Here is a 26859-nt window from a genome sequence, read left to right on the forward strand (position 1 = left end):
TTACTAATGTAATGCAAAACAATTGCCAAATCCTGCTTTGCAAACAGCATTTGGTTAGGAGCGCAGATGAGATTACCATTATCTAATGATGAGAACAGACTTTACACATCACTGTGAGGAAATTCACAACAGGCCATATTAACATCAACCTACATTTATTTTACAATAATATTTCTACTCAAGAGAAGCGCAATGGGTTTTGCAGTGACTGTATGAAGCATTAGGTTCCACCTACTAGGCATGTCCTACGCACCTGTTGTAAATAGGATTTCAATTTTTATATTGGCGGAGAGAAGAGCATCAAGCTTATGCACATGGTGCAACATCCTTTCACAATTTGTTTTATGTGGAGATTGCAATGGTGATCTGTTTTATTGATTCATATGGAGTTTTAAATTTTTTAATTATCCTTCTGGAAGTCAATCATTGATCATTTCAGATTTGAACACATATATATTATCAGAGGTAATGCACTATTGAGGCATGTTTTGTCTTTTCTTGTCTCCTACATATATGAGGTTTTGCTGGCTGATATCACTACAATATCTTTAAACAAAAACGTAACAAGAAAAGCTGAACCAGACGGATAATCATCTGAACGGGGTTGCTTGTGTTTAGACCAATTTCACTAAGGTTTATTCGCCCAGGTGCCATAAAAGTCTTTTAATCACAGTACTGTAGATTCACATTCTAGTTTCAAGAAAATCATCTAGACTTTTAGGCAGCAGCTAGACTTCTTTTGCAATGGACAAATGATTATGTATATACTGCACTAATATTGTTTGTATTTATGCACTGAGTAAGTATTATTCTATGTCACTAGCACTTATTGTACTAATATCCACCCACAGGTGACGCTGAAAGTAAACTCCAGTGCCTATGCATACAATTTGTTAATGGAGTCATCGATTATACACTGTATAATCCCTCAATTTGTATTGGGATACCAAACTTCAGTGTACGGCAACAGTGCTCGTGTCCAAACACTTTGAACATACTTGTTCTGTTACCATCGTTGTGCATGCCTTTGGATTGTTCGTAATCTATACAAGCATAAGTCGTGAATGTGCAAAACAGGACACTCAACAGTGTTAACATTTAGACTGTGGGCAAACGAATGTGCCTCCCCTTGACTGCTGCAATGTATTTATTTGGAGGTATTATACCTTCCACCCCCCCCCCCCCCCTCAAGCATCCCCTCCCCCTCCGTGCTGCTGTTGATGTACAGCCCCCTCCCATCCCTTATTCTCAACTTCCTTGCCACCATTTTATTACCCTTCCAGTGTCTTCAAACATCCCTTTCTCACCCCACCTCATCTACATCTTTGGTTTTTTTTTTTTTCCTTTTCTTTCCCTTTTTTTTTCTAATCTCGGTTTAAAACATACTGTAGAATCCTTTGTAAATCAGTATTGCTTTACCTGAGGAAGAGAGAAAAACTCTCAAAGCTTGTCTTACTACATCAATTGTTAGTCCAAATAAAAAAGGTATCACCTAATACTGAAGTACTAATTTATTCTGCACTATCGCAACTGGACTAACACGGCTATTTCCGTTATTATATACATACAGTATATATATACATACAGTGTGTGTGTGTGTGTGTATATACATACATATATACATACATATACATACATATATACATACATATATATATATATATATATATATATATATATATATATATATATATATATATATATATACACACATTGGTTTGAGGATTTGCTTGTGTAATACGAGCTTGAGACAAAAGGTGGCACTGAGTGCTCATTTGCATGTCATTTCCCAGAATCCCTTGCTGCAGTGGAAGCGCTGTATGCTGGGCGATAATGGGGAAAGACAGGGTTGCAGACCTGTCTAAGACATGCAAATGAACATACAGTAATATTTACAGTTGCTTTATGCTTTACTGTGGAGGGTTTTTGTCACTTTTTTTACCCACCATAACCTTAATAATTATATATATATATAATTGTTTATTTTCTTTGTAGGTTGGTGTGTTTCTTCATACAGTATGTCACTTGTAGAAGCAATACAAAATATCATCAATCCCATTTTCTTATTACGCTGTTCACTGGGGTAGCAAATAAAAATAAATGTTGTATAGTAGAGCCTATGTGATATGAAATGGGAAAATTGTCCTTAAGAGCAAAGTGTATGACATTTAATGAGGGATAATAAATACAGTTCCTCCTCCCATCTGTCTTGCAGTGTATATAACTAGGAACACATTTTCAAGAGTTGATGACTGTCTAATAGGTCATTAATTCTAAATAGGGTATTCTTTACTATAATATTACTTGTGCAGGATGATTAATTTTATTAGTGCTATTCCTTTTTCAACATCAATAATGACAAAATAATTGCAAATAACACTTTATGATTGCTTAATGCCTGATCATTCTGGTTCCATTGTCACTACTGTTTATTCTTATAAAAGCAAAGGCCATACATAACAGACCCACAGATCTTTTATTATACACAAGTATGGCAAATGCAAAATTAATGTAGACAAAATAAATCAAAGCAATGAAAATGGGAATCCTTGCATGAAGAGTTAACAATTACATTTGCATGGATTGAGACAGAAAAGTTAGTGTTACCTGTAGCAGATAGCACATCAAGTAACTTTGCCTGATGTAGTAGGGGTATAGTATTTATCAGCCTGAGGTGGAGAGTGAAGACCAAGAACCAAGGGGCTAATTTATTGAAATGCTCTGTAAATATTTAACCGTTTACAACTAGAATTTTATTGTATACTAGCTGATATACCCGGCGTTGCCCGGGATGTAAATCCGTAATAGGTAGTATTATGTATAAATAGGGTAACAATAGGATGACTATTTGTGGAAAGGTTGTATAATAATGTTGTAAAGAAACATGGAAGAAAATGTAATACGATATTGTTGTTTAAAAATGGTTTATTGTAAAGACACCACAGTACAATGTATATTTTGGTGACATAAATGATGTAAAATGTGAGGTGTGTGTCCCGCTAGGGTGTGAGCGGGTGTGAGGCGGCGGGTGGGTGTTCAGTACGGGTGGCGGGTGGTTAGTGAGCGCTGGCTGTGGGTGGGGGTCCCGCTAGGGTGTGAGGCGGCGGGTGTCTGGTGAGTGCGGGCGGTGGCTGGTCAGTGATGTCGGTGCGTAGGGGTGTGAGTGTGGTGGGTGGGTGTGAGGTGGGAGGCAGCGGGTGGGTGGTGAGTGGGTGCGATGGCTGGTCAGTGGTGTCGGTGCGTAGGGGCGGGAGGCGGCAGGCGTGTGTCGGGTGGGTGAGAGGCGGCAGGTGGGTGACAGGTGGCAGGTGTCTGTTGAGTGCGGGTGGCGGCTGTGGGGCGCAGGGGTGTGAGGCGGCGGGTGGGTGAAAGGCAGAGGCAGGAGACGGGAGGCGGCGTGAGGGGAAGGCAGGGGAGGCGGGTGAGGGGAAAGCAGGGGAGGGGGGGAGGGGGAGGTGTCACTGTGTGTGTCAGTGTGTCTGTCACTGTGTGTGTTGGGGGGTCAAAAACGAAGCTGGGGGGAAGGGGGGCTGTCACTGTGTGTGTGTGTGTGTGTGTGTGTCAGTGTGTGTGTTTCAGTGTGTCACTGTGTCACTGTGTGTGTTTGTCACTGTGTGTTAGGGGGGTCAAAAACGGAGCTGGGGGATCAAAAACGGAGCTGGGGGGGCAAAAACGGAGCTGGGGGGGCAAAAACGGAGCTGGGGGGGCAAAAACGGAGCTGGGGGGGCAAAAACGGAGCTGGGGCGTCAAAAACGGAGCTGGGGGGGCAAAAACGGAGCTGGGGGGGCAAAAACGGAGCTGGGGGGGCAAAAACGGAGCTGGGGAGGGGTCACAAATGGAGCTGGGGGGGTCAAAAACAGAGCTGGGGAGGGGTAAAAAACGGAGCTGGGGGGGTCAAAAATGGAGCTGCTGGGTGGGGGGGGGGGGCAAAAACTCAGTCAAGCCTCCCCCCAGCAGCAACACCCAACACCACCACCAGTGAGCATTTCCTCACCTCAAGCAGCAGCAGCAGTGTGCCTGGGGATTGGGGAGCCCTGGGTTAGAGCGTACCGGCCAATGAGAGCCATGGGGGGGGCGGGACACAGGGGAGGGGGGCAGACACACCGGCCCATGGGAGCCGTGGGAGGGCGGGCGGACCGACGGACCAATCAAATGGTCCACAGAGACTCACAAACAAGATTTTCAAATTTATATATATAGATTCAAAGCACAGATTGGTACAGTACATGCAACTGCTATTTGCGTCCCAGATAAATACTACATTTAAAGGGCCAGTCCAGAGTGTTCTCCCGATGTAAGCATGTGTACAACCCTTTGAAAACTCATGTCTCTTTCATGTGTAGTACACATCAATAATATAAACATATGCTTAATTGGCCATGGAAAATAAGGTGGACACGAACAAAACAGTTACATGTGCAGTCTGCATACATTCATTTAAAATGGGAGTTTAAGGGTAGGATGTTTTACTCATTTAATATTTTAATAACATATGGGAGATACTTATTAACAGTTATTTGCAATATGTTTGTTTGAGCTTGGAGTGATGATCATGTCTTACGTCAAAATAATGGGTACTGTAACTACTGTAAACTCTCAAAGCACATTTTTCAAGCCAGAAAGAATTAAAGACAATGTTTTCAAAATTACCTGTTACATAGTTACATAGTTACATAGTAGATGAGGTTGAAAAAAGACGTACGTCAATCAAGTTCAACCTACAGTATGCTAAATTTAGACAACAGATACTTTATTCTATATCTATACTAACTTCTTGATCCAGAGGAAGGCAAACAAAAAACCCCATTAAGGGGAAAATTTAATTATTTCCTGACTCCAAGAATTGGCAATCGGATTAATCCCTGGATCAACATCCTTCCCATGTATACTTATTTGGTATATCCCTGTATACCTTTCCCATCTAAAAAGATGTCCAACCTTTTTTTGAACAAATCTATTGTATCTGCCATCACAGTCTCCATGGGTAATGAATTCCACATTTTAACTGCCCTTACTGTAAAGAACCCTTTCCTTTGTTGCTGGTAAAATTTCCTTTCCTCCAACCTTAAGGGATGGCCCGAGTCCTTTGTACCGCCCGTTGGATGAATAGTTCTTTTGAAAGCTCCTTGTATTGTCCCTGAATATATTTATATATAGTTATCATATCCCCTCTTAGACGCCTCTTTTCTAATGTAAATAAATCTAATTTAGCTAGCCTCTCCTCATAAGGTAGAATGTCCATCCCCTTTATTCATTTGGTGGCTCTTCTCTGCACTCTCTCTAGTTCCATAATGTCTTTTCTTAGGATTGGTGCCCAAAATTGTACTCTATATTCAAGGTGTGGTCTTACTACTGCTTTGTAATGGGGCATAATTATGTTTACTTCCCTTCCATCCATTGCCCGTTTGATGCAAGATAAGATCTTGTTTGCTTTTGCAGCTACTGCATGACATTGGGCACTATTGCTAAGCCTGCTGTCTACAAGCACTCCTAAATGCTTCTCCATCAAGGATTTCCCCAATATATCTCCATTTAATTTGTAAGTCGCCTTTTTATTCTTGCATCCCAAATGCATAACCTTACATTTATCTGTATTAAACCTCATTTGCCATTTACCTGCCCACGTTTCCAGTCTCTCTAAGTCTTTCTAAAGAGAAATTACATCCTGCTCTGATTCTATTACCTTACACAATTTAGTATCATCAGCAAAGATGGAGACTTTGCTCTCGATCCCAACCTCAAGGTCATTAATAAACAAGTTAAAAAGCAGGGGTCCCAGTACCGATCCTTGAGGTACTCCACTCACGACTTTAGCCCAACCTGAAATAGTTCTATTTGTGACAACCCTCTGTTGTCTGTCCTTTAACCAGTTTTCAATCCAGGTGCATATATTATTACTGAGTCCAATTTTCTTTATTTTGTACACCAACCTCTTGTTTGAAACCGTATCAAAAGCCTTTGCAAAATCTAAGTAGACCACATCACTGCATTACCCTGGTCTAAATTCCTACTTACCTCCTCAAAGAAACAAATAAGGTTAGTTTGGCAAATCTATCCTTCATAAATCCATGCTGACTATTACTAATAATTTTGTTTACCATTAGGTATTCCTGAATATTATCCCGTATTAAACCTTCAAGTAGTTTCCCTACTATTGAAGTCAGGCTTACAGGTCTGTAATTCCCCGGGTGTGATCTAGCTCTCTTTTTAAATATAGGCACCACATCTGCTTTACGCCAATCTTGTGGTACTGAGCCTGTGGAAATGGAGTCCTTGAATATTAAATATAATGGTTTTGCTATTACTGAGCTTAACTCCTTGAGAACTCTTGGATGTATGCCACCGGGGCCAGGTGCCTTATTTACTTTAATTTTTTCAAGTCGCTTATGAACTTCTTCCTCAGTTAACCAATTGGTCATTAATATGGAGGTTGTGGCTTCCTCCTGTGGTGCTACTATTGAACTTGATTCTTCCCTGGTAAATACAGAGGCAAAGAATTTGCTTAATACCTCTGCTTTTTCCTTATCTCCAATAATCTGCCTTCCCATCTCACACTGAAAGGGTCCTATATTTTCTTTTCTCATTTTTTTGTTATTAAGGTACTTAAAGAACTTTTTAGGGTTGACCTTACTTTCTATTGCAATCCTTTTTTCATTATCCATTTTTGCTAATTTAATTGCCCTTTTGCAATTTTTGTTACATTCCTTATAATTCTGATACGATGTCTCTGTCCCTTCTGACTTAAAGAATCTAAACGCCTTCCTCTTCTTGTCCATTTCCTCCCCTACCTGTTTATTTAGCCACATTGGTTTTGACTTATTTCTTTTATACTTATTACCCAAGGGTATACACTGATAAGTGTGCTTTTCTAACAATGTTTTAAAGACTGCCCATTTATCTTCTACATTTTTCCCTGCAAAAACATCATCCCATTGTATTACTACTAGATTAGACCTCAGTTTATTAAAATCTGCCTTTCTAAAGTTTAAAGTCTTTGTTGGACCCAAATAATCTGTTTTTTGATCATTTATTTCAAATGAGACCATATTATGATCACTGTTACCCAAATGTTCCAGGACTTGAATATTTGTTATTACTTCTACATTGTTTGATATGACCAAATCCAGAACTGCCCCTCTCCTGGTTGGTTCCTCAATAATTTGGGTCATATAATTATCTTTCAGCACCCCCAACAACCTGTTTTCTTTTGTTGTAACGCTAATTTCATTGCCCCAGTCTATGTCTGGATAATTAAAATCACCCATTATGCAAACATGACCCAGTTTTGATACCTTCTCCATTTGCAAATGTATTTTAGCTTCCTCAATCTCACAGTACAATACAGTACAAACACAAAAGTAAACAGTTTAACATGGGCAGCACTATGCAACGGTCATGCTAAATCAGGCATCAAACGTCTGTGTGAATCTGGCATTCACAACTTTATTGCTATTCACTCCACAGCTTGAAAGTATCTCCATAATTTTTGCACAGTATAAAACCAATTGTGTTGGTGGTAATAAAGTTGAGCAAATACATTTATATTTTCCCTCCTCATCTTAACTTCCTCAAAAATAAATCTGCCGAGTTCGTTATCCAGACATGTATTTCTAAGCACTGCTTTTCTATGAATTTCTTGAATACTTAGTGTTGCTATCGTACCAAGAATACACACAAGCCAAGTGTTTTTATGTCGCCAGTCACTTGATAAAGAACTGATTGAAGTTCGAAACGTTGTGTGTGCCTGTCACGTACGACCCCCTGCTAGCAAGCGACTTGCATACAGGACAAGGGTAAATACCGACTGTAACAGGGGAGTTATCCCTGTTCAGGTAATGTGCCTCTAATCCAGCAGTGTGGTGGTTAACTGCTGGTAGTCAATTAACAAACACCACCTGCCTGATTAGATTGCTTAGAAAAGCCTGTCTTTTGAGACAGGAAGTGAGACTCCTTAGCTCACACCTGAGCTGAACTTGGAGACAGAGCAGAGATTGTCCTTGACTCTCACAAGTTGTGAGACTGACATGGGGACACTTGTCTTGAGCCCTGCCAGAAGAAACAGCAGAGCTGCTTTCAAGACACACGGGAAACTTCTAAACCTAAATGCTGACAAACCCTGAAGAAAAGGTAGCAACCAGGAACAGAGAAGATTTTCCCTCCAAACCACAATGAAGGACAGATGTCTTGAGCGACAAGCTGACCACAAGACAAGCTGACCACAAGACAAAAGGGGACAAGATTCTAACCTGGAGCCTGATATTTCCTGTACACACAAGGGTGCGGTTCCAAGAGAGCAAAGAAGCTTCCCCTACAGCAGCCCAGCTAACAGATAAGACTTTCATTTACAAGACTTTTTATATCTGTTCATTTCATGCTATATGTTTGGGGCTGGGAGACATGCTTATCTAAAGGGAGTTGTGAATTGCATAGTATTTCACTAGAAATACTCCCAAGTGAATAGAAGCTTTGTTTACCCCTTGTTTGGATGGTTTCCTGATGTTAAGGAAACAGGCGCAATAAAAACCTTATTTAATTTCACTATAACCAGTCTCCCTTGCATACCTCTGTGAGCGTCCGCTTACATATGGTGTCCGAAGTGGGACGAGAGGTGGTTCTTGATGTTAAGAAACCCGGAGTTTGGCTGTGAATTTTTTTTATGCTTTTTGCCTACAAACAGTCTGAGCAACATAAACAAAAAAACCTCATGCAGCAGAGACCAGAGTTAAAGTGATACACACCCAGGCAGGAAACGTACACTGCACTGAAACTTACAAAACCACAGATGGACTCTTTTCCCCAATCCCAAGAGGAGAGAGAGACTGCTGAAGCAGGTAAACCTTATTTGCCTATCACAATAAAGTGTAATATGGTCATTGAAATAGGGGTTTGCCTTCCAGCCATATTCAGGGTTCAATAAGTAAATTAGCCCTTAAAAGGGATAGGCGTTTGTTGTTTTCAAATGTTTAGCTGAAGCAGTGAATACAGATGGTGACCCACGAGCGGTACTGATTCTGCAAGTAAAGACTGCCACACCGCATAGGACTACCAGTTGTGAATGGAGTATATACAGAAAAAATTTGAAAATTGATGCAATACTGTGCTGAAGCAGGGGAATTTTCAGTAAACAAGTGCTGAGGGTAAAATTGCCTACTAAAAAAAAAAAAGGAATTGCTGAGCTGTGTAAAAGGTATCCCAACGTGTGAAGAGTGAATGTCATAATACCCAAAGTTGAGACTGAACTCAAGCAGAAAATCCCATTATTTGGCTGAAGCAGAGAGATTGCACCTAACAAGTAAATGGTGTAAAGTAAACAGAAGTTTTTACCCAGCAACTGCACATCCAGCATACCTAATGAGAGATTATACCTAGCAAGTAAATGGTGTAAAGCAAATAGACTTTTTTTTACCTAGCACTGCACATCCTGTATACCTGATGAGAGAAAATGTGTGCACAGTACTGCTGATATTGTAAACTTACCCAAGAGAGAAAAAAAGTCTACAGAGATGCCTGTGAGAGCTACGACCTCTACAAGCAAAATATGCCCACCTGTAGGACTACCACAATTGGGGCTTCTAGCAAATACAGTGGCAATCGCTGCAATAGCGCCTCCTGAGGTCAGGAAGAAAATTACACCTGATAGCCCCAACATGGAGGACAAGATGCAGCGTTCCTGTAATGAACCCTACCCCACGGAAAAGTGGCCCTTCCAGTCCGATGAGGAGGAAGACATTTCTTATGGGGAACCCAAACCGAGTCACACCCACAAAACACCCCAAGAATGGTGGGGGTGCTTGAACTCGGTACGAACCGAAAAGACCGCTCCCTATGATGACAAATATGATCGGCAGGAGAAAGAGAGGGAGCTGTGGATCACCAAATATTTCCATCAGCTGTTACAGTTGCAAGAAAAGCCAGGTGGATCCAGTGACGCTGCAAAAATGTCAAATGAAGATGGAGACCCCAGTATCCCTGAGGAGACGGTGTCATCCAAAACAAAAAGGCGAAAAAAGAAAAAGAAAAGCGGTTCTTCACTTACCGTGGAAGGAACAGACCCGTCCGCAGATCCTGTGGAGAAAAAGGGGGACCGAGATGCCCTGCAGCCTAGAGAAAATGGAGAATTCGTCCCGCGGTTAACCGAATATCCAGAGGACCCAAGGCAGAAGTCGCGTACCCCAAAGAAGTGTCTGTCCGGTGCCAATAGTGAGGAACCCCCAACCATCCCAGGGAAGCGGAGCCGGAACCAGTGAGTGTCGATCCCTTGACCAGCCCTGAGGATGTCCTGAAAAATGCCAGGCATGACTGTGATCGGCTAATGGAAAATAACATGAAGCTACAGAATGATGTGCTCACAATGTACTCTTTGGCACTGGACAGAATTGGACGATCTCAAGACTGAGCTACATACTGCAAACGCTACTATTTCCGCCATGGATGAAAAGCAGAGCCAATCTGATATAATGATTGCTAAGCTGAAGCGGAAATATGAGGAGGCACTGAAGCAGATGACAGTCTTCCAGCAAGAGGTTCACATTCTTCGCATAGAGCTGAATGCCTCACAACAGGAGGTCAACAGTGTCCGGACAGAGGTGGACGTATCTCAGAAAGAGGTTCATACACTCCGCAGAGCACTGGATGCCTCACATCATGAGACCAACAGCTGTCGCACAGACCTGGAAGTTTCCAGAAAGGAACTACACAGTCTCACTGAGGAGCTGGACATTTCTAAAGAAACGATTGTCAATCTTAATACAGATCTCCAAGTCTCTCAGAAGGAGCTTCAGACCCTCAACATAGAGAAGGAAGTCTCACGCCAGGAGACTGTCATTCTCAAAACAGATGTGTGTAAATGGAAGGAGGACTGCAAGCAGGCCCTGAATAGTACAGACTGAAAAAGGAGAACATTTAAGATTAAAAAGAAATCTTACAACTCAAAGAAGAAAATTTTCATTTGACAAACGACGTCAAGGAAAAGAATGAAAAGCTGCACAAGCTTAAAGAAATAAATAGACTTTTGGAAGGTGAGAAGCTTGAAGCAGAGCACCGACTGCAGAACCAACTGCAAGGTCTGTGTACGCACCTCGAGAAGGCAGAGGAGAAGCAGCGAACTCTGCAGGAAGACAATCTGCAGGCTGTTAAAGAAATTCAAGTGCTGCAGGAACGTCTGATTACCCAGTATGTCCCCGCAAAGCAGCATGAGAAACTGAAGGCTACCCTGAACGTCACCAAAGCATCACTAGAGGCCAAGCTTAGAACCCAGGTGACCCGGCACAAAAGGGAGCACAAGAAGGTCCAGAAACTAAAACAAGTAACTGTGGCCCGAGCAAAGAAATTCATAGTGCTTCACAATGCAATAAAAATGTGGAAGCAAGCTCAGAGAAAGCAAAGCGTGCAGATAAATTCCCTGAGAAGAGACTTGCAAGTCGCACTCAAAAAACAGGGATCTCTCGCGGATGAGATGAAAGTTCTACAAGGACAAATATTGACCCTGACTAAGCGTCAGTGTTCCACAGCCACAAAAACCCATGAAGACAAGGGTACAGTGAGAGCTGGGAATACTGCTCGTCTGAAAGACAAGGTTGCAAAAATTGAACCACCTAAACAAGCACTAGCAAAATCTTCAGCCACCCAACAGGCAATAAAAGAAGGTACATGTGCTGAATCAAAACCAGAAGAATCCTTAGCTGATGAAGCTGAAAAGATGGGACATTCTCTGGAAGTGGGTGTGGAATTACAACTTAATCCCAAAGAGGCTGAACTAGCAACCCCATTGAGTGGGAAAAGGGCAGAGAGACAGCTTCAAGAGCAGAAAACTCAAAGGGCTGTTTTTAAATGCTCTGAAACTATGGCCATACAGTCTGCCTATAATAAGACGAGCACCCGAAGCGAGGGAAATCTCATGACCGCGCACATAGCAAAAAGACAAAACTTAGAAAAAGTCCTCCTCGAGCGACTGAGGAGTGCTGATCTCAAGCACCTTCGGGAGGAGACACGAATAAACTGGAGAAAGGGCTCCAATCCCAGTGGGACTGAGGGTTCTCTTCCTCCATCCACTCTCATTCAAGTCACAGAGATATCTAGAATGAGAGTGGAAGGATGGGCTTTGGCCGTGTGTCACGGGAGACTCCTGTGGCGGGTAGGATCTCGGTGGCCGGAACAGCACGAGCGTAGTAGGGGTCACAAGCAGAGGTCCGAGGCAGGCGGCAGGCAGCGAAGTCAGGTACAAGCAGGGGTCCGAGGCAGGCGGCAGGCAACGAAGTTAGGTACAAGCAGAGGTCGGCAACGAGGAGACTGGAACAGGACAGGCGGGGCAGGACAGGGACTAAGAACAGGGAGCAGGGACTGAGACCGGGGAGCAGGAATAACCAGGGACAAGCCAGATTACTAGCAAGGACCTTTACTGTGAGCAGACTACAATACAGGTACAGGTACAGGTACAGGAAACAGGTCAGGATCAAAGACAGGCATGAGCATACTGTAGGAGTCTGACTAGCAAGCAAAGGCAAAAGCAACAGACAGGAAGCAAGCTATAAAAGGACAGAGACAGGAGCAACAAGAAGACAGACAGACAGAGGAACCCAGAGCCAACAGAAGACAGCAGCACACCCAGTGGACAAGGAAGCTATGGCTAGGCAGGAGGTCTAGGCAATCCTGACATTACTCCCCCCTCTCAGGAGCGTTCTCCGGACGATCCTCCAGGCTCTTCCCGGAGGCCTTGATGAAACGGCGACTCAAGGTGACCCACCTCTGGTGGCTTGTCAGTGGGCAGAGGGTACTCCAGATCATTGTCGTGCACAATCTGGAAGTTCTTCACAGATGCGTGTGTGACACGCCCGTGGAAGTTGAACACGTAAGACTGAGTGTCATCATTCCACACGGGGGCCTTATTGTGCAGCTCGATGATGTTCTCCTGACACTTGTTCTGCCATTTAGACAGCAGGCTCTCCGAATCATTGTGTGGCTGGAAAGGGATGCGCTCGTGATTGAAATTCTTTCCGGGAATGAGAACCGCCATCTTCCGGGGACCCTTAAACCCGAGGACGTTAGTTTCATAGCAAATAGCCGCCAGTTCTTGCCGGGACGCTGCATTCTCTGACTGTCCCTGAGCCCTGGCTGGGCTAACACCGCGGTCAAACACTGTAAACTTGGTCCCCATTAGGTTGGATCGGAGTTTGCCAGTAAAGCTGCCCGCCTCCCGGGACATGTCGGTCGGATCAATAGATATCAAGTAGTTGGACGTTTTACTCTTCTTTCTCTTCCTCCCAGCGAGAAGAAAGAGCTTGTGGTTTTCGTCCCGCTCCAGGTGCATGTAGTAGGTGGGGTACAGTCCTCGGTCCATCACTTTCTTGTCTCGGCTGATCCGACATCTGACGGTGACACCGCGTGGCGCGGGGCGCAGAACAAACTCCTTCAGGTCGCCCACTTCCCCCACGTCTCCAGGAGGACTGAGAGGGGATGTCTCTGTGGAACCAGAGTCTGAAAGAGACTTTCTGCTGGAGGCAGAACCGGGCCGTGCTCTCCCAGACCTCTCCTCCTCCAGCGAGGCTCTGGTTATGCTCAGTGTGACCTTCAGCTCCTCATGCTGTTCTTTGGGGACACACTGGGTACTCAAATACTCTTCCAGCATCTTTATCTTGTAGGCAGTCTGGAAACTTTCCTCCTGCAATACTCGCTGTCTCTCTTCAGCATTCACCCATCTCTCCTTGGCGTCCTGCAGATGTGCACGTAGTTCTCGCAGCTGACTCTGCAGCATATTCTCTGCCTGAGTGCGCCGCTCCAGGGAGACACGTTCCTCTTGCAGCACTCTCTCTGCATTCTGCAGTGCTGTCTGCATATCCAACTTTTCCTGGGCCAACTGCTTCTTCTCCTCTCCTAATTCATGGAGTTTCTTATCTCCTTCACTGACCTGGACACAGAGATTCTTGCACTTCTGGGTTACCATTTCAAAACTGCTATTTAATCCTTCGAAGATCTCTCTCAAAGAACGTAGTTCTATGTTGAAGTGGCAATTCTTCTCCTCAGAGGCTTCCAGTTTTGCGCCAACTTGAGCCATGAAATTCTGGTACTGCGCATTATCAGCATAGGCCTTCTCCAGCTTACTTGACAGGATTACCCTGTCCCTCTCCAACTGCTCTCTTTCTTTCTCCTGGAGAACACACTTCGCAATTGCTGAAGATAGACAGCTTTGTAGTGCAATCTTGGCCTCTTGCTCCTTATCTAAACGTTCATAAAGACAATCAATCGCTTTCTGTGCAGCTTGAAGCGTCTGAGTAGGAGCATCTTTCTTCTCTTCCACTATTCTTGGGCTACGTCTGTGAGTTGCCTTAAGCTGCAGCATATCTCTTTCATCAAATGCAGACTCTGAGGTTAAATTTTCATTCTTAATTCCTTCTGCAACTTCCACAGTAATGCCTCCCTTCTTCTTCTTCTTCCTTGCTTTGAGAAGTTCTGAAGAATCAGTGGTACTGTGTTCACATTTACTGCTCAAGACTGTTTGAGTGGGAGCCATAATTAAACCACACTTCCCAAGACACCAGTAAAGAGGAAATGTGTTTTTAAAACAGAAGCATTAGAATGAACAACAGGAATATTAGACACAGAGAGACACAAGATAGGAGAGCTGACCCTTAAAGACTTTAACATCAGTCACAGAGATTATAAATGCAAGGAAAAAACATAGACAGAGAAACCTGCAGTTATATCTGAATCTTTAGGCATTAGGCATAGGGATATCATACAGACAGAGAAAACCTGCAGTTACATCTAAATCCTTATGCATCAGGCGTAGGGATATCATATAGACAAAGAAAACCTGCAGTTGAATCTGAAACTTTTGATATCAGGCATAGAAATATCATAGACAGCAGGAAACTAATACAGAGAAAACTTATAGTTAGATCTGAAACTTTTGACATTGAACATAGGAATATCAGATAGAGAACCCTGCAGTCAAATCTGAAACCTTTGATATCAGGCGTAGGGATATCAGACAGACAGAGAAAACCTGCAGTTACATCTAAATCTTTATGCATCAGGCGTAGGGATATCATATAGACAAAGAAAACCTGCAGTTGAATCTGAAACTTTTGATATCAGGCATAGAAATATCATAGACAGCAGGAAACTAATCCAGAGTAAACTTGTAGTTAGATCTGAAACTTTTGACATAGGAATATCAGACAGAGAACCCTGCAGTCAAATCTGAAACCTTTGATATCAGGCGTAGGGATATCATATGTTGCAGAGAAACAAACTTTAGGGGAACTTGCAGGTAAACCTGAAACCTTAGAACCAATCATATGAAAAACTATAGATGCAAGAAAATCAAAGCATGCAGCAACAAAATAATGGGAGCACTTTTGTCTTTTGAAATGAAGACCCTGTGAACAGCAGTAAATCAAGGTAACCGTCCTAAATAGAAATGTGAGTCTGAAAATCTGCAGTGGCCCACCCACAATGCAGAGACAATTCTTGTCCAGGTAATGAAAGTCTCAAAATGGCAAAAACAGGTACTGCAGGGAAGGGTCTTTTTTGTAATAGGGAATTCTTCTCAGGGAGAAAGTGGCACAAAAAACCCTGCAGAAACCTTTGCAAAAATAAACATCTCAAAGAAAGCTGCAATAGTCGGTAGTAACAGTTCTAGTCTCAGAAAAAATGTTTTTTCGTTATGAACGCAATAATTCTTGCAGAACACTTAGCAGCAACGACAAAAAAACCTTTCAAAATCCCAACTTGGATTTCCAAAAAAGAAACGAAAGTACTTATCTTCAACCATGCGGATGTGGTCTGCTGCAGCAGGCAGGAAAGGGTGCAGGCAGAAGAAGAATCTGTTCCAGCGAGATCCAGAAGTGGCCTTTGCTTTCTGTCACGGGAGACTCCTGTGGCGGGTAGGATCTCGGTGGCCGGAACAGCACGAGCGTAGTAGGGGTCACAAGCAGAGGTCCGAGGCAGGCGGCAGGCAGCGAAGTCAGGTACAAGCAGGGGTCCGAGGCAGGCGGCAGGCAACGAAGTTAGGTACAAGCAGAGGTCGGCAACGAGGAGACTGGAACAGGACAGGCGGGGCAGGACAGGGACTAAGAACAGGGAGCAGGGACTGAGACCGGGGAGCAGGAATAACCAGGGACAAGCCAGATTACTAGCAAGGACCTTTACTGTGAGCAGACTACAATACAGGTACAGGTACAGGTACAGGAAACAGGTCAGGATCAAAGACAGGCATGAGCATACTGTAGGAGTCTGACTAGCAAGCAAAGGCAAAAGCAACAGACAGGAAGCAAGCTATAAAAGGACAGAGACAGGAGCAACAAGAAGACAGACAGACAGAGGAACCCAGAGCCAACAGAAGACAGCAGCACACCCAGTGGACAAGGAAGCTATGGCTAGGCAGGAGGTCTAGGCAATCCTGACATTGTGGCAAGCCCGAGCTTCCCACGAACAGGGGAGGTATGTAACAGGGGAGTTATCCCTGTTCAGGTAATGTGCCTCTAATCCAGCAGTGTGGTGGTTAACTGCTGGTAGTCAATTAACAAACACCGGGAAGCGCAAGACCATGTAAAACAGAAGAAATTTCCCTGATGGTGCAGTATTGTGATTGATGTGTAAATTAATATTCAAAGTGCAGTGTGCTAAAAACTCACAAGTGTAGAGTGAGTATTGTTCCTATAAAGGTATCTTTTAAATGACAGCCCGTCGAACCGTCACACAGGTGAGTGGAGTGATAAGTGCTGGAGACCTTAAATGAATAACATAAGAACGGACATAGTGCAGACTGTATAAAAATCTCTTTAAAAGTAAGTGTATGTGCAATGCACGCACATGGTATAAAAAGAGTATAAGCGTTTAGATCACACAGGTCGGATCTCAGCAATGTTACAGCTGTTCTCTCAGTCCCCCCTCCGCCTCGGCGTGCGGGTCACTGGTGCGTCTCACCCAAACCGGAAACCGGAAGTGACGTCATCTGCTCTGGGGGACTCCGATCCTGTGGGAATCTTCACTCGTCAGCATCACTCTACGTGTTTCTTCGTATTGCGGTTTCTTCAGGAAAACAGTCTGAGCAACATAACAGTCTGAGCAACATAAACAAAAAAACCAGATGGTGACCCACGAGCGGTACTGATTCTGTAAGTAAAGACTGCCACACCGCATAGGACTACCAGTTGTGAATGGAGTATACAGTAGCGACATACTTTATCGCACTAAATGCTGGCGGCATGCCGGGATCTACCCCAGCTGCCGCCAGTAATAACCGCGCGCCGCCGCGTTTCCCCCACGCACCCCCCCTCCAACTCGCGCGCAATTTACTATGCTTCCGGACCCCGAGCCCGGCTTCTGCTCTGCCCCTCTGCTTCCCCGCACCCCCGCTTACCTTGATTTGATCTCCAGGGTTGTCGGGGAAGCCTGGGGAAGCCAGGGAAGACGGGGAAGCCGGGCGCGCTTGTGACTGTGACGTCACAGTGCGCCGCCACGCGCCGCGGCTACCCGCTTCCCAGCCACATACAGCCAGCGGCTTTTGCTCGAATAAGAGCTGCCGCTGCTGTATACAGAAAAAATGTGAAAATTGATGCAATACTGTGCTGAAGCAGGGGAATTTTCAGTAAACAAGTGCTGAGGGTAAAATTGCCTACTAAAAAAAAAAAAAAAAAAAAAGGCATTGCTGAGCTGTGTAAAAGGTATCCCAACGTGTGAAGAGTGAATGTCATAATACCCAAAGTTGAGACTGAACTCAAGCAGAAAATCCCATTATTTGGCTGAAGCAGAGAGATTGCACCTAGCAAGTAAATGGTGTAAAGTAAACAGAAGTTTTTACCCAGCAACTTGTTTGGATGGTTTCCTGATGTTAAGGAAACAGGCGCAATAAAAGCCTTATTTAATTTCACCATAACCAGTCTCCCTTGCATACCTCTGTGAGCATCCGCCTACACCGAGGCTCGCAAGCGCACCCACAAAGGTCCGTCAAATGGACAGTATCCCCTCTCAAGCCGTCCCAATATACCATCACCTAGAATAGCACACTTTAGATATGCAACCAGGGTTAATACACAAGGCTACTCTAGCAACCCCCCTTTCTCCTCAGCAAGGAACCAGCGAGTTAGGCCTCGGGCATGGTCAGCGCTTAGGTGCTGACCCGTGCTGAGGCGCGCTGCTGCTCAGCAGTGAGCCCCTGCAGCCGCAATGAGAGAGGCTTTAGCAGGGGCTCGCGCGTGTGTCTTACCAAAATTTTCGTTTCATGAGGGCGAACCAGCTCCGTGACGTCACAGGCCGCCCCCCTGTTTCCCCCCCAACACGCCCCCAACACGCCCCCAACACGCCACCGGATGGCGAGCGGTCTAAGCCAGGGAAAGCACCCACTTTCCCTCAGCCTCAGCGCGCCTCCGCCCGGCTGGATTCACTGTGGACTTAGTATTAATCCCCACTCAATTGCATGTCATAACAATCCACTTTAACATAACATCAACTGTAGTAACATATGCCCGAGCTAAGTAAATTATTCTCTCCAGTGTGCACCAGTTCAATCAGAGCCCAAAGCATTACTTATTAAATGTTTTAATATATATACCGTGCTTAGATTACAGAAAGGAGATACAAAATAAACATACAGTTGCAATATAAAGCAATATAAAGCAGAACAGTTTCTTAAAATAAAAGGAATAAAACAGAAAATCCTATATAGTACATTACCAAAGTACATAGGTTCTTCCCAAAGAGGTCATTGATAAAAGGCAGTGCCATATCCTCAGTCTGGTCTCCATAAAACTCTGAAGCTAACTGCCTACAAAATCTTATAGCCAACTGAGGGGTTTTTCCTGTGTGCTCAGACTTTGTGAAGCAGTTAGCTCCCCTCCTCCGTGAGATCAGCTGTGCTGGTGTTTTGCATCTTCCTGCCTGTGCGTCCTGCATTGCCCCGATTACCACAGAGCCCTATGATCCTCCTCTATTGCTGGAATGCTGAGATAGCTGGGCCGTGACGTCAGACGCCGTCTGCATGCGGAAGCGGTGGATGTGCAGCAGCCGACCGGAGCATTCTACTGCGTCTGAACCCAGAGTGGTTAAATTGCCTTTATTATTCCTGGAGCATGTGAGTGTATTGGAGCCTCCTTGCTCAAGTGTTTTTATTAATTAAATTGTGTTGCACTATATGTTTTCGTTTTTCTTTACATATGCTGCTCATTTCGAATTGAGATTCCCAGTGACTTTCCACCTTGGAGAGGAATATTGCGCTTTGTGTCCTCCCCCAGACGTTAAAACAGTTAACACCTTGAGTGGCCATCCAGGATGCAGAACAGACCAAAGAAACATCCTGGCAGATTTCAAACCCCGCATTTTTCTCTTTTGTTAAAAAAGGGTATGTCATTAACCCCTCAAGCACCACGGGGATTAAACGACCTAGTAGTTCCAGATATTATCATGACAGTGCCACTAAGAGAATAAATTCTTTTTTGCAAATCCGAAGTGCCCTGGATTCTCTACTTACTTTTATGTAAATGTAGCCAGGTCCCCTCTGGCTCTCCAGACTTTCGTTTCCCCCTCTCTTACCTGCACCACGGTGGGGGCTGTTGCGGGTGGCAACGGGCTCGCCGGCGGCTCCCTATTCAGGGCGCCGCCATGTTTGTTAGGCTCGCGCATGCACAAAAGAGTTTCGACGGCCATTAGTATGATTGAGGAATGGCAGATGTGGTGCTCCATAGCTCAGGGCCTTCCCAAAGTTGCGCAGATGCGAGCAGTGGCAGCCATTACCAAGTCGCGCATGCGCAGCGCAGATAGCGAACGCGGCGGCAATAGGAAAGGGCTCCCACAAGGGACTACAATACCCAGCAGCCACTGGGGCTGCTAACCATGTGACGCCAGGGAGCCAATCGCGCGGCCAGATGTCCTGCAAGGAGATAGATACATTTTGTGCGCTGGCACCAGTGAGTCAGTTGGAGCTGGGGCAGAGTAAGGGTAGGGTGTGCAGGTGCAGGGAACAGGTGGCCCCTGTACAAGACCAGAGATCCCCCCTGGGCCCTGACTCCCCTCCGCTTGTGGTTGCTGCAGGGACCACCCCATAGGATAGGGACATGATCCTGTAGAGCCAGCTTAAGTGAGGGTCACAGCCTGGAATCATGGATTTCCTGTTCACTGGTGATAAGACTGTATCACCCTCTGCTGGCTAGCAGAGATACAAGACATTTCCAAGGTGGATCACTCCAAGCAGGAGCCATCCACCAGAGGCGGATCACGACATGGGATCAACCTTCTGGAGCAGGGACCCCAAGTACAGCATCTGCACCCCCGGGTGTGGACGCACCCGGCAGGTACCTTCCTCGCAACACGTGCACCAACCATTTACTCAAATTAGTGGGCAGTGCTATCTCACACTTGGGTGGGCTTGGGACTCTTGGGACACGGTGTTGGGGTTACTGCCCTGTGAGGCCTAGTGTTACAGGGTGACACTGTTACTGTTATATGGTTATCTGTGTTCTGCATATAGTAAACTGTTTATCCATAACCTAGTGCAGAGCTTTCCAAACTTATCATGTTGGTGACACACTTTTTAGACATGCATCTTTTCGCGACACAGTAATTCAGTTTTACTAGCAAACCGGACGTTAAACTAACCCCTTATAAGAGATACGGACACATACATAAATTGTAATAACAAAATGTATGGGGACACAACATATCTCATAAAAACCTTTCATTTATAGTTTTAAAAGTATATGATTTTTAAGATAACATACATTTCCAAAATTGTTGTCATTTATGAGTGACACAGGGAGAGAGGGAGAGAGGGAGAGAGGGAGAGAGAGGGAGAGAGGGAGAGAGAGAGGCTGGGTGACTGACTGTGGATTGGTGTCTGTATTCATTCACACACACACTCTTGCACACTATTACACACAAACGGGGATCGGACACACGGGGCCAATTGGAGCAGGGTGGCCAAATCGGACTAGTGAGGGGTGGGGGGGGGGTATGAAGCTGTACTTGCCTTACTCGCTCCATGCAAGAAAAGGCGCCTCCTCAATGTGCAGCTCGGATAGAGATTGGCTGCGCGCCAACCAGTCAGGTGCGAGGATTTTTATTTATTTCTTTTCCCCCAGCACGCGCATGTCACCCTGTGGTGACCAGTTTTGTCTAGGGGACGGCGCACGGCCCAGCAAACCCCCTGTTGGTGGCCCTAACCGCCCACGCCCCCCCTAAATAATCATGCGCCCCCCAGTTTCCGCACCGCTCAGAGGTTTCTTGTTACATTCGCGTGACACACCTATACACTGCAGCCGACACACTAACATGTCATGACACACAGTTTGGAAAGCCCTGACCTAGTGTGTGTGGTTACTGTATGTGGTACATTCTACACTGTACAATCCTGCACAGGTGGAGGCCATGTAAGTATAGTTTCAGGATACACCCCAGGTTTCCATCAGCGAAAGCTCAGGCCTCCTGTGAGCCTAACAGGTATTGCACCACACCTGGCGATATGTGTAGTTCTCCCAAAAAGTTCCCTAGATGAGATCAGGGGGGGGGGGGAAATACATGCGTTACATAAGGAATAGAGCAGGGGAGCGCAGTCTTTTTTCCCTGCGCCACCCTGCCAGCTTTTCCCCTCTCTGCGTGACACCCACCCACCTACCTTGCCTCCGGCCATGGCAACGTCATGTCACATGACCTCACTGCGTCATTTGATGCCGTGTTGCCATGGCGACGCATCTACAGAAGCAATGTAAGTGCAGTTTACAGGGGCCTTCGTCGCTTCCCCAGCACTTAATTTAAGTGCCTACAGGAAGCGGGTGGGGCCTCTGTAAGCCCCCCACAGATGATCTCGCTTCCCCCCAGTTTGCACACCGCTGGAATAGAGGATAGTTGAGTTTGGAGCTACATACAATTAATAATACAAAATTATCCACGACTCAGTACTACTTTAAATATATTTTCTGCAGGGAATATGATTCATGATCTGTGAGGTTCTGATATAAAGATTTTTAAGGGGGAAATAATACTTTTCCCACCTGATATAGATGTTCCTTGTAAGCAATCCTTAATGTTTATATAGCCTGGGTACCCTGGTTCCCTGTTTGTTCCCTTACCTGTCCATAGGAGTATAGCACAGCAGGGGAACTACAAGTTTCAGAAGCCTCAGGGGCTGCAGGACGCGTTGCCAGGCAACCAATAGGGCTGAGAGATTTATGGCAGTTACAATTCTGACAGTTGGGATTCTGACAGTTAAGGGGACAGTTAGTTGTAAGCAGGATAGCAAGGGGATAGGTAATGTCCAGGGAGAAGTGCTCCACTAGAGTAGGTCAGAACATCCCCATAGGTCGCAGCTAGACCCCATCACTAATAGCTTGTAGTAGGGCTAATGGCCCCTAGACAGGGATGCTTCCCTTAGCAATATAGTGTTAGTCAGCATATATGCTACGGATGCACGCGCTGTGCGCTGCCTGTGTCTGGGACCAGACCAGGCCATCAAACAGAGACTATCCTAAGGTGGGACCCTCCAACCAGATACCACTCCACACAGAGGCAGGTCTTCGGTGGACAGACTGATTGGTTGTTTGTTAGTTCCTAGCGGCACCCGGGTGCTGGAGCGCCTGGGCAGGTATATCTACAAGTGCACCAACAATACACAAGGGCAGCGCTGTCACATACTTGGGGTGGGATTGGCGATTGTGGCCTGGACACTGGTGCTCCTGCACCCAATTACTGTGGGGGATATTCCACTGGTTATTACTGTCCAGTAAATACTGTTACATATACCCTTGTGTGCAATTACTGATTGTATTGTCTTGGTGTGAGGATCCTTCCTAGGTGGAAGCGCTGTTAGTATATTTATTACACACACACCCCAGGCTCCTGTTTGCCACTCTGGTAATTGCAGCACACGTGGTCACCCTAGACACGGAGGGTGGGGGGGGGGGGGGGAGAGGGCTACATTAGATCAGACCATTGTGAAGAATTGCTATCTAACAATATGAGAACTCTAACAATCTGTACATACTGTGATTTAGGGATGTCTTTAAAATCAGAAAACTCTCAATTCTCCTCGATAAGGATAGAGCAACAATGTTTATTCCTGAAATGGGTAGAACCACCTAGGACTGAAGTGAACTAATGGCAATTGCATGTCTAATAGAGATGGGTGAATTTTTTCTTTGAATATTGATCCAACATAGATAGGTCAGTTGCTTTGGGCCTCGAATCAGTCTCAAAAAGGCAAATCTGCCATTTTTTTCTTATCACTGAAAATCTGAGACTTTCAATTTAATAATATCACCAGTTGGATATATAGCCCCACAAACCTCACTCCAAATAAATTAGGGAGACATGCCTGCGCTGAACAAGGAGCACATCTAAGTACCGTGGGAGATATGGTAATGGTTATTGTTAGAAAAGCACACTTATCAGTGTATACCCTTGGGTAATAAGTATAAAAGAAATAAGTCAAAACCAATGTGGCTAAATAAACAGGTAGGGGAGGAAATGGACAAGAAGAGGAAGGTGTTTAGATTCTTTAAGTCAGAAGGGATGGAGATATCGTATCAAAATTATAAGGAATGTAACAAAAATTGCAAAAGGGCAATCAAATTAGCAAAAATGGATAATGAAAAAAGGATTGCAATAGAAAGTAAGGTCAACCTTAAAAAGTTCTTTAAGTACCTTAATAACAAAAAAATGAGAAAAGAAAATATAGGACCCTTTCAGTGTGAGATGGGTAGGCAGATAATTGGAGATAAGGAAAAAGCAAAGGAAAAAGCAAAGGGCAAATTCTTTGCCTCTGTGTTTACCAGGGAAGAATCAAGTTCAATAGTAGTGCCGCAGGAGGAAGCCACAACCTCCATATTAATGAACAATTGGTTAATTGAGGAAGAAGTTCATAAGCGACTTGAAAAAATTAAAGTAAATAAGGCACCTGGCCCCGATGGCATACATCCAAGAGTTCTCAAGGAATTAAGCTCAGTAATAGCCAAACCATTATATTTAATATTCAAGGACTCCATTTCCACAGGCTCAGTACCACAAGATTGTCGTAAAGCAGATGTGGTGCCTATATTTAAAAAGGGAGCTAGATCACAACAGGGAAATTACAGAACTGTAAGCCTGACTTCAATAGTCGGGAAACTACTTGAAGGTTTAATACAGGATAATAGTCAGGAATACCTCATGGAAAACAAAATTATTAGTAATAGTCAGCATGGATTTATTAAGAATAGATTATGCCAAACTAACCTTATTTGTTTCTTTGAGTAGGTAAGTATGAATTTAGACCAGGGTAATGCAGTTGATGTGGTCTACTTAGATTTTGCAAAGGCTTTTGATACGGTTTCACACAAGAGGTTGGTGTACAAAATATAGAAAATTGGATTTAATAATAATATATGCACCTGGATTGAAAACTGGTTAAAGGACAGACAACAGAGGGTTGTAATAAATAGAACTTTTTCAGGTTGGGCTAAAGTCGTGAGTGAAGTACCTCAGGGATCTGTGCTGGGACCCCTGCTTTTTAACTTGTTTATTAATGACCTTGAGGTTGGGATCGAGAGCAAAGTCTCCATCTTTGCTGATGATACTAAATTGTGTAAGGTAATAGAATCAGAGCAGGATGTCATTTCTCTACAGAAGGACTTGGAGAGACTGGAAACGTGGGCAGGTAAATGGCAGATGAGGTTTAATACAGATAAATGTAAGGTTATGCATTTGAGATGCAGGAATAAAAAGGCGACTTACAGTACAAATTAAATGGAGATATATTGGGGGAATCCTTGATGGAGAAGGATTTAGGAGTGCTTCTAAACAGCAGGCTTAGCAATAGTGCCCAAAGTCATGCAGTAGCTGCAAAGGCAAACAAGATCTTCTCTTGCATCAAACGGGCAATGGATGGAAGGGAAATAAACATAATTATGCCCCTTTACAAAGCATTTAGTAAGACCACACCTTGAATATGGAGTACAATTTTGGGCACCAATCCTAAGAAAAGACATTATGGAACTAGAGAGAGTGCAGAGAAGAGCCACCAAATTAATAAAAGGGATGGACAATTTAACTTATGAGGAGAGGCTAGCTAAATTAGATTTATTTACATTAGAAAGGAGGCGTCTAAGAGGGGATATGATAACTATATACAAATATATTCAGGGACAATACAAGGAGCTTTCAAAAGAACAATTCATCCCACGGGCAGTAAAAAGGACTCGGGCCATCCCTTATGATTGGAGGAAGGGAGATTTCACCAGCAACAAAGGAAAGGGTTCTTTACAGTAAGGGCAGTTAACATGTGGAATTCATTACCCATGGAGACTGTGATGGCAGATACAATGGATTTGTCCAAAAAAAGGTTGGACATCTTTTTAGATGAAAAAGGTATACAGGGAAATACCAAATAAATATACATGGGAAGGATGTTGATCCAGGGATTAATCCGATAGCAAATTCATAGAGTCAGGAAGGAATTAATTTTTCCCCTTATGAGATATCATTGGATGATATGACACTGGGGTTTTTTGTTTTCCTTCCTCTGGATCAATAAGTAAGTATAGATATAGGATAAAGTATATGTTGTCTAAATTTAGCATAGGTTGAACTTGATGGACCTATGTCTATTTTCAACCTCATCTACCATGTAACTATGTAACTATGTTATGCAACGTATATTTAAATTAGGTCCATCCAACATTTCCTAAAAAGATATTCATACCAGCTATATACTTTAGAGTTGATAAGCCTAAAGCACCTAGTGACTGGAATAGTGTACTTTTGTGAGACCCAACAGGACTAGAACCCACAACTACTGCTTTTCTAGGTAGCAGCTCTAGCAGTGTAAAATAAACCAGCTGATTGCTAGCAGTGCACCACTGTAAAAGTCTACTAGCAAAACTCCAAGGGATATGTATTGTATGTTGTTGATTTTAACCTTGAAATGACTTCAAGCAGAAAGTAATATGTACTGAGGTCTACCTATGAGTTACTGAGGCTAGGTGAGATTAAATTAAATTAGTTTTTATGACACACAAGTAAAAACAAGGTGAAGCACAGCAAATAAAGCAGATGCAGAGAAAAAGTACCATAAGAAGGTGAGTTTGTGACTTGAGTTAGTACGGTACTTCTAATCTTATAAAAGGATAAAGACAGTGGGCCAAATTTATTAAGGAGTGTTTTGCCATAAGGCACTTTCGATCCTGGAATACATTACAGCATTTTCAAATAAATGGACTGTAAGGTGTCTTCCCGCTCCAGAAGGTGTGCTTATTAAGACTGCTTATTAGATATGCTTCTCTATCCCAGAAAAGGGTAAAGTGCTTTGTACAGGTATGAACACTCAATAAGAAATAGAGCTCAAAAGTACTGTATGCTGTGACAGTGGTGCTAGCAATAGAGATTTAGTAGAGTTTTATTTATCTTAAAATAAAGTATTTCAATTCAGCATGTGTCTGGCACTCTGCCAGATGGCACAGTGAATATATTTATCCTTGTTCTATTACAGAATAGCCACTTTTATGCATATCCGTCATGAAGCACCAAATGAGTGCTCATACCTGTTTAGTTCCCACCTCCTGGCTTCCTTTAAAAGCAGACCACTTCCACTTCCTGGTTGACAGTTTAATGTTCCTCGTGGAGCATACTGAGATACCTGATATATGCTAATAGCTGAATTAGCTACACATGAGCAGTGAGCAGCTCAAAGATATGATGTGACAGTGATGCTACTTATTAGCTGGTTTAGCTAACACTGCTAGAGCTGCTGCCTAGAAAAGTAGTGGCTGTGGTTTCTAGTCCTGTTTGGTCTGATACCAGTACACCATTCCAGTCACTATGTTCTTTTGGCTTATCAACTCTACTGTATATAGTTGGTATGGTAATTATTTTAGGGAGTGTTAGATGGGACTCACT

The 26859-nt window shown here is 44.0% G+C and overlaps 2 protein-coding genes across 10 annotated transcripts in view; both read right to left on the bottom strand.

Moving 5' to 3' along the window:
• Nucleotides 1–26859, bottom strand: part of RPH3AL (rabphilin 3A like (without C2 domains)) — a 692976-nt gene that overhangs the window by 249312 nt on the left and 416805 nt on the right. The window lies entirely within an intron of this gene.
• On the bottom strand, nucleotides 12163–16393 carry LOC142489203 (uncharacterized). Its single transcript, XM_075589565.1, has one exon. The coding sequence runs from the start codon at nucleotides 14504–14506 to the stop codon at nucleotides 12668–12670; it is 1839 nt and encodes a 612-aa protein (XP_075445680.1). The 5' UTR covers nucleotides 14507–16393; the 3' UTR covers nucleotides 12163–12667.

This window comes from Ascaphus truei, chromosome 3 (assembly GCF_040206685.1).
Source record: "Ascaphus truei isolate aAscTru1 chromosome 3, aAscTru1.hap1, whole genome shotgun sequence".
Taxonomy (NCBI): Eukaryota; Metazoa; Chordata; class Amphibia; order Anura; family Ascaphidae; genus Ascaphus; species Ascaphus truei.

Coding starts and splice junctions, on each gene's coding strand:
- LOC142489203 (XM_075589565.1), bottom strand. CDS start 14,506: ATGGCTCCCACTCAAACAGTCTTGAGCAGTAAATGTGAACACAGTACC.